The sequence below is a fragment of the Microtus oregoni genome, unplaced genomic scaffold (genome assembly GCF_018167655.1).
Source record: "Microtus oregoni isolate MIOR12 unplaced genomic scaffold, Mior012 000054F_ref0000373, whole genome shotgun sequence".
Taxonomy (NCBI): Eukaryota; Metazoa; Chordata; class Mammalia; order Rodentia; family Cricetidae; genus Microtus; species Microtus oregoni.
In genome coordinates this window covers 2853407-2861269 of record NW_024543830.1, presented here as the reverse complement: position 1 = coordinate 2861269, position 7863 = coordinate 2853407, and the positions used below count along the sequence as shown (strand labels likewise).

At 55.6% G+C, this 7863-nt stretch overlaps 1 protein-coding gene across 3 annotated transcripts; it reads left to right on the top strand.

Moving 5' to 3' along the window:
- Nucleotides 1–60: 60 nt before the first annotated feature.
- Nucleotides 61–6106, top strand: LOC121437861 (extracellular matrix protein 1-like). 3 transcript variants are annotated; one of them, XM_041637963.1, is made up of 11 exons: nucleotides 61–505; nucleotides 1574–1636; nucleotides 2064–2165; nucleotides 2281–2355; nucleotides 2449–2529; nucleotides 2958–3008; nucleotides 3270–3583; nucleotides 3853–4227; nucleotides 4739–4959; nucleotides 5248–5335; nucleotides 5704–6103. In XM_041637963.1, the coding sequence occupies exons 1-11, from the start codon at nucleotides 232–234 to the stop codon at nucleotides 5935–5937; spliced, it is 1878 nt and encodes a 625-aa protein (XP_041493897.1). In that variant the 5' UTR covers nucleotides 61–231; the 3' UTR covers nucleotides 5938–6103. The 3 variants fall into 3 exon arrangements, with proteins under 3 accessions (XP_041493897.1, XP_041493896.1, XP_041493899.1); XM_041637962.1 differs by having other exon boundaries at nucleotides 2955–3008; XM_041637965.1 differs by lacking the exon at nucleotides 3853–4227 and having other exon boundaries at nucleotides 2955–3008; nucleotides 5704–6106.
- Nucleotides 6107–7863: the final 1757 nt, after the last annotated feature.

The following is a 7863-nucleotide window of genomic DNA, read 5'->3' as shown; positions in this document are numbered from 1 at the left end:
GATACTGAGGCCTCTGAGCAGCCCGGGAAGTGTCTCAGGCAGCATTCCCAGTCCCATTCCAAGGCTGTCAGACCCCTTCCCAACAAAGACAGTTTACAGATGGAAAACCAAGGTGCAGATTACAGATTCGGATATCAAGTTGCTCTGTGATTGTCTGCGTCAGCTTTGGGGTCCTGTGAGGGCTCCCTCCCATCACCTCCATTATTCCCAGTCTTGTAAGGAGGCTCCAGGATGACTTTGAGAGGAGTGGCTGTGAGAGGAGGAGCAGCTGGGCCTGAGTCACGGCAGGAAACAGGAGGGCGGGAGATAGCATATAAAAAGACAGCAGCCCTGGAGTACACAGCAGCAGTGGCAGCAAGTGGCCCAGACCTCCAAGTCCAGATCTACCTGGGACAACCAGCTTCTGGGTGGCCAGTGACCAGTTCTTGCCCCAGGATGGGGACCTTATCCAGAGCAGCCTTGATCTTGGCCTGCTTGGCCCTTGCTTCTGCTGCCTCTGAGGGAGGTGAGTCCGGGTGGGGTCAGCAGTTGCTTAGTAGCCAGGCTCTAAACATCTCATCAGCAGTTGGGTTCAGAGCTTCCTTTTTGTGAGCATGCTCACCATGGGGCTGGGGCGGGAGAGGGATACCTAGGGATAGTTGCTAAGAAACACAAATTGGAGTCAGATTGACAACACGGGACAGGTGAATGTACAGGCTGCGGGGCCTGGAGATGTCTGAAGAGGGCTCTCAGGAGGTGAGGAAGAAAAAGAGGTCCCCAGGCTGCTCAAAACCAGTCTGCTGACCCTGGGAGCCTTCTGAGTCATTGGCTAGAAGGCCAGTGAGGGGTGCCCATTCACCCTCTCCTAAGCACACCCACACACTGCTGGAGTCTGAACAAAAGGGAATGCTCACTGTGGATGGGGGGAGACCCTGAGATTCCAGTATATGCAGCCTGTGCCTGGCAGAACCCTACCCATTGTCCTGGTCCCTAGTCTAGTGTCCTATGTCCAGCTACAGCCTAAAGGAGGGCCAGTGAGATGGCTCAGTGTGTAAAGGCACTTGCCAACAAGGCCGGTGACCTGAATTCGAGCCCAGTAACCCACATGGAAGGAGAGGACTGGCTCCCACAGTTGTCCTCTGACCTCCACACACTCACTGGGACACAGTGCACATAGAAAAGTATCTTTTATATACCATATATGTGCATACACACACACACACACACACACACACACAAAGTTAGGATCTGAGATTGACTGAAGACGGCAGTTAAACGCTTAGCTGGCCTTCCTACCCAAAGGCCTATAGGAGGAGGTTGGTGGGGAGGTAGGTCCTCTGAAGCTAGAGACCAGCAGAGCAGTGGCTATGGGGACAGCCACGAGTCCCAGCCACATGTCACACACACTCCCTTTAGATACAAACTCAGGTTTTCTCAGGCCCCAACCCACTCACAGGTTGGTGTGGGAGATTGAGGGGAAGACGTCACACAGTGGTCTTTCTACACTCTTGGCCCCCATGGCCTCTCCATCCTTTGCTCAGGACCAGGAAAGGACCTCCCAACACTGCCTCTGACTTGTTCTTCCTTCCTCCAGCCTTCAAGCCTTCAGAGCAAAAAGAGATGAAGCCAGAGAACCTGTTCCTGCACCTTCATGAAGGTGAGAACCCCTGCCCAAGAACCAAGTCTATCTTCCATAGCTTCCCCGGTCACTGAGGTCGGAGGACAGAAGCGTTCAGGGTGCATGGCTGATGCACTTGGGGGAACAAGCACATGACGAGTCTAGGAGCTGCGGTTCTCACTGTCTCCCTTGCCTCTAGTCTAGGAGCTGTGGTTCTCACTGTCTCCCTTGCCTCTAGTCTAGGAGCTGCGGTTCTCACCGTCTCCCTTGCCTCTAGTCTAGGAGCTGCGGTTCTCACCGTCTCCCTTGCCTCTAGTCTAGGAGCTGCGGTTCTCACCGTCTCCCTTGCCTCTAGTCTAGGAGCTGCGGTTCTGTCTCCCTTGCCTCCAGTTGCCTCTAGTCTCACCGTCTCCCTTGCCTCTAGTTTAGGAGCTGCGGTTCTCACTGTCTCCCTTCTTGCCTCCAGTTGGCTATGCAGCCCCTCCTTCCCCATCACAAACCCGGAGACTCCAAGTGGACCACTTTGAAACTTCTCAGCCCGACCCTCTCTTTGAGGAACAGAGGGAAGGTAAGGCTACCACAAGCCCCTCGTGCTTCCTGCTCTCCAGGTGGGAAGGAGGGACCCCCACCCTGCTGTCTGGCTCAGAGGGGTGGACTGACTGCTCACACTGCCCATTCTGTAGTGCAGCCCCCTTCTCCAGAAGCCATCCCTGTCCAGGAAGAGTGGCCCACTCTCCCAAGGTCAGGAGAGAATATAGGTGAGTGCTTCCCTGGTCCCCGGCCCCACCCCACTGTGGTCCTGATGACGCTTGTCTGATCTCCACACCCTGGTGCCTTCACCCGTCTTGCAGTCGGTCGTCCTGTCCCTCAAGAAGCCATCCCCCTACAGGAAGAGCAGCCCCCTCTCCAAGTTCCTATTGAGCAGAAGGAAAGTAAGTGACTCCTCTTACTCCAGAGCATGGGCTTTGGAGGCCGACGGGGTGGGCAGCTCTGCCACTGAGGCCTGTGGGACCCCGTGCACTGCTCACTTCTTTGAGCCTTGTCGCCCTGGGTTTGGTCCCCAGCACCACAGCACCTGGTTGTGGCAGTTCCCTGTTGTCCCAGCACTTGGGAGGAGGCCTAACCATCAGAGTTAAAGGTCACCCTGGGGTACATGAAGCCGTTTCTTTAAAAAAAGGAGGCAAGAAGGAAGGAAGGAAATGGTGTCTATTCCATAGCTATAGGGTAAGTGATACAAAGTAGGGCTTGTGTCTCATTGGCCTCTCGAGTTCTTTCGTGCATGGGAACTAGGAAGGGCCCATTTTCTAGAGGTGCCCATCTCACAAACCTTTTGCTTACACATCTCCTTCTACCCAAGTAGAGCCATATGCCCAGCATCAGGAGGAGATGCTCCAGTCCAGGCAGACAGAGGGTGAGTGACAGCAATTGTCTCTGCCCCTGCGCATTAGCCCGCAGGCTCAGAACCTGAGCCTCAAGGAAGGACCTTATGCAGGCCCGGGTTGCAGGTCCGTGCAGTTAACCTTTTTCTTTCAGTGCGGGTCAAGGTAAGAAGCCGGGACTAGCTTCCTGCTTCCACACACGCTCCCAACCCTCCTGTTCAACCCACGGTCTTCCAATTCTTCCAGCTCAGTCCACCTTAGCATAACCCTCCCCACTGTTTTTCCAATTTCAGAGAAACCCTTCGTGGGCCAGCGCGCCCCAGAACCCCAGCCTTCGAACCCGGTGCAGCACTGCCAACAGGGCCGGAGAGGAGGCTGGGGCCACCGGCTGGATGGCTTCCCTCCTGGACGGCCTTCTCCAGACAATCTCAACCAGATCTGCCTTCCTGAGCGCCAGCATGTGGTGTACGGCCCCTGGAACCTGCCGCAGACTGGCTACTCCCACCTTAGTCGCCAAGGAGAGTCCCTCAATTTGCTGGAGACTGGGTATTCCCGCTGTTGCCGCTGCCGCAACCCCACAAACCGCCTAGACTGCGCGAAGCTTGTGGTAAGGGTTTGACTGCGGGGGCCGGGGTGTCTCTTAACCTCCAGACAGTGTGTGGCGGGGTATGGAAGGGCTAGAACCTCACCCTGGGTACAGAGGACCTCAGGCTCCTTTCACTGGCTCTATGCAAAGACCTCCTCAGCGTGCCCCAAGAGCACTGGACGGCCATGCTGCTTTCTTGTTTACCTGCCTGGGGTCCTTTCCTGGAGCGCGGGAGGAAGGCAGGAATGCAGACAGTGGGTTTCCAGGCTGACCCACCCCTCTCGCTGTAGTGGGAGGACACAATGACCAGGTTCTGTGAGGCCGAGTTCTCTGTCAAGACCCGACCTCACCGGTGCTGCAGACAGCGGGGGGAGGAGCGATTCTCTTGCTTCCAAGAGGAAGCTCCGCGGCCACACTACCAGCTCCAGCCCTGCCCCATCCACCAGACTGGCATGTCCTCAGGGCCCCAGCTGCCTTTCCCCCCGGGGTTGCCCACTCCGGACAATGTCAAAAACATCTGTCTCCTGAGACGCTTCCGCTCTGTGCCACGCAACCTCCTAGCTACTGACCCCATCCAGAGGCAGCTGCAGGCTCTGACCCGGCTGGAGATGGAGTTCCAGCGCTGCTGCCGCCAGGGCCACAACCACACCTGCACATGGAAGGCCGTAAGTGGGCACCCCAGCCACCTCGGAAGCTTGTCTGCCTGCCCACCTGCCCCCCAGCTCCACTGCTGACTCTACAGCCGCCCATCCACGCTCTTCCCCGTGAGCACATCCACGTTCATCTGCTTGTGATTGTCCGTCCATCGCTGTGTCTGTCATCTGAGTCTGTTCACGCTGAGTCTTCATGCTGCCGTCCTGGGCGTATCCACCCGTGACCCACCCGTGACCCCACACACGCACCTGTCTGCCGTCAGTCCGTCTGTCCAACTCTGGCCTCAGCTGACCCTCTGTACCTGCTGCTGCAGCTCGTCTCCAGTGGCTAACTAGGAGCTTCATCTGTGTTCCTCCCTCGCACCTTCCCCAGCCCACACAGCCATAACTGCCCTCTGGTCCTCCAGTTCCTCACTCTCCCCCTCGGCCCATGGGGCCTCGTCTCCTAGATGATAGTGATAAGGTGTGGCCAGGGGAGAGGGGCCAGGTAGTCGGGCCTCTGACGTAATCTTCTGCTCCACAGTGGGAGGACACCCTGGATGAATACTGTGATCGGGAACTGGCTATAAAGACCCACCCCCACTCCTGTTGCCACTACCCTCCTAGCCCTGCCCGGGACGAATGCTTTGCCCAACGGGCTCCCTACCCCAACTATGACCGGGATCTCTTGACCCTTGACCTCAGCCGAGTCACCCCTAACCTCATGGGCCATCTCTGTGGAAACGGAAGAGTTCTCACCAAGCAGTGAGTCTTGCCTAGATGTTCCCAACCCTCTTGTCTGTCCAAACCTCCTCCCTCCTGGGGTATCCTTGGGGAAAACGAAATCATGATCTCCCAGTACCATTTGGGGGAAGGCTGTTTATTTATTTTGAAAGAGTTTCACTCTGCGGTCAAGGCTGGTCTTGAACAGAGCCAATTTTCCTGCCTCAGCACCCTGAGTAGTAGGAGGGTGGGCATAAGCCACCACCCACACAGCCTTTGGGTGCTCTGGACGGCACAAGACCCTGAGTCTGCCCTTCTCATACCAATCAGTAAACAGATTCCTGGGCTGATCCAGAACATGACTGTCCGCTGCTGTGACCTGCCGTTTCCAGAACAGGCCTGCTGCGGTGAAGACGAGGTGGGTGACTCTGGGAAACAGAGGAGGAGGGGAGAGGGCTGAGGTAGAAATGGCCTTTCACTGCAGTCTCTGAAACCTGCTCCCAGAAACCAGAGGGTGAGAGGGCTATACCCTCCGCGGTGTTCCAGACGCCTGCCTTCCCTCCCGACTTGACCTATTATCCCTGCCCTGGGCCTCAAGCTTCTGGCATTTCCAGATGTGCACATCTGTCAGTCACAAGGAATCCTGCTGTGCTAGGAAGGCTTGCACAGCTTCTCGGCCTCCGGAGGAAATCCAGTGGTCAAGCAGCAGAATTGGTCCAAGGAGGACTGAGGGCCCCCGAGCCAACCTGTGACTTCACCATACCCAATTTTACACTCCTTTTCCAGAAACTAGCCTTCGTTGAGAATCTCTGTGGTCCCCGAAGGAACTCCTGGAAAGATCCTGCCCTCTGCTGTAACCTGTCTCCTGGGGATGAGCAAGCCAACTGCTTCAATGTTAACTATCTGAGAAATGTGGCCTTAGTGTCCGGAGACACTAGGGATGCCACCAGGCAGGGGGAGCAGGGCCCAACTGGAGGAACAAATGTCAACCCCACCCCTGGGTCCAAGGAAGAAAAATGAGTCACCCTGAGCCTCGGAGGATTAGATGGGGAACCCCACCCTACTCCACCCTCCTTGAACACTCATTACAATAAATGCCTCTTGGATTTGGCATCCTCACTGTCCTTAACGCATGAACACGCCCTCCTAAGCTCCTTAAGACTGGCCCAGTGCCGTCCCCACCGACTGCACAGGAGGTGTTCCTCAGGTGGGGGACCATAGCTAAACAGCTGGGTCTCTTGCCATCGTGACCAAGTCTTTGAAAAAACACCACCCCTGTAACTGGCTGTTGGGATTCAGGGTGAAAAAGATGTAATCTATGTTCTTGATGGGCCACAGCCCAGGCTGACATTTTAATCCTGCTGTGCTCAGGATGGAACCAGCGTCCTGACAACTAATCACGTTATTACATTGAACTGTGTCCCTACGTCCCCAGCCTAGGCTGCATGGTCTCTGGGTGTGTGTGTTTGTGAATGTGCATGTGTGCATATGTGTGTGTGTATGTATGTATGTATGCACACAAGCTTCCCAGGAAACCAATCGGCTAGCTATGTGGATCCTCGGATTCTGCTGCCCACTGGCTCACAGACCACAATAGCACCTCAGCTAGAGATCCCAGCTCAATGGCAAGCACGTACCATCTCCCTGCCCCAGCCTGGCATTTTAAATCACTTTCAGTCCTTTAAGAATTCCTGCTTTGTGCTGGGCAGTGGTGGCGCATGCCTTTAATCCTAGCACTCAGGAAGCAGAGGCAGGCCTGGTCTACAGAGCAAGTTCCAGGACAACCAGGGCTGTTACACAGAGAGACCCTGTCTTCAAGAACAAAACAACAACAAAAGTTTCCACTTTGGCTCATTATCAATTTGCCCCCCATTTGTGATCATGTCAGACTTGGGAAAAACACAGTTTAAAACACACAGCCCCGGCCTGGTCATTCACTGTCCAAGAACCTGTTTGCAGGTGTGTTGTACAGGGTGCTTAGGGTGCCAGTCTGCTCTGAGCAGGTCAAGACCTGAGTGGGGTGAGGCTGAGCTGAGGCAGCGGGTGGCAAAGCTTCCACTCCAGACCTGCAGGATGAGTGCCTGGGGCATGAACACCAAGGCTTTACTCTTTCGTGGCCCCCTTTGGCTCCCGGAATGATACAAGGCCACTGGAGTTTCCAGCAAAGGACGTACTCAAATTTGCTTTGGGAGATGTCTAGTCAGCAACCATGTTCCCAGACAAGGGGGTTGAACTCCAGCCCTGAGGTGAGTCAGACAAGGGCAGTGACTGACGGGGACCTTCAAGGCCTGCGAAGCTGCCCTGGAACCCTGAACCTCAAGGCTGGAGATGGAAGAATACTCCTGGAGAGGGCTTCCTCTGGAACCCGGGTGGTGGCAGAACATCTTTCCAGAAACACAGACTTCTGAGTTCCAGTTCTAGCCAAAAGGGCGAACCAAGACCGGTCATGCACCCTGGCTAGGACCCAACCCACACCAGCCGCTTCCTGCACCGCCACAGCCTTCTATTTATTTTTTTGGTCAGTGGTTGTTCCTAAGCAACCGCTTAGCAGATCCTTCCTGACTGTCAGCACTAGGGCCAATAGGCGGGCGGCCGGCTCATCGCCCCACCCCAGCCCCTGTCCGGAGCTCCAGAGCCCCAGCAGTCCAGGCAGAAGTCCCAAGCACTCTGACCGGAAGTCACACCCCAAGACCCTTCTGTCTTTACCCGGCTGTAGCGCAGCAGCAAGTTGCACAGCACCGGCCGCCGCGGTACACAGTGTGCTGGGAGGGAAGAAGGGAAATGGAGGAATCGTAAGCAGCTGGGAAGAAGGAACCAGAGATAGTAACTAGGCGGTGAGTTTGGACAGCATGAAATGGGTTGCGGTTACCAAGGAAAAGGGGAAGTATTAAAACTCACAGCAATTAGATGTGAACATTAACTATTAAGATAGAATTTAAACCAGGT

Excerpts from the sequence above, each read along its gene's own strand:
- LOC121437861 (XM_041637962.1), top strand. The coding sequence starts at position 232 with ATGACTTTGAGAGGAGTGGCTGTGAGAGGAGGAGCAGCTGGGCCTGAG. Across the intron at positions 506-1,573 it reads TTCTGCTGCCTCTGAGGGAG|CCTTCAAGCCTTCAGAGCAA; the intron begins GTGAGTCCGGGT and ends TCCTTCCTCCAG. Across the intron at positions 3,009-3,269 it reads CCAGTCCAGGCAGACAGAGG|AGAAACCCTTCGTGGGCCAG; the intron begins GTGAGTGACAGC and ends TTCCAATTTCAG.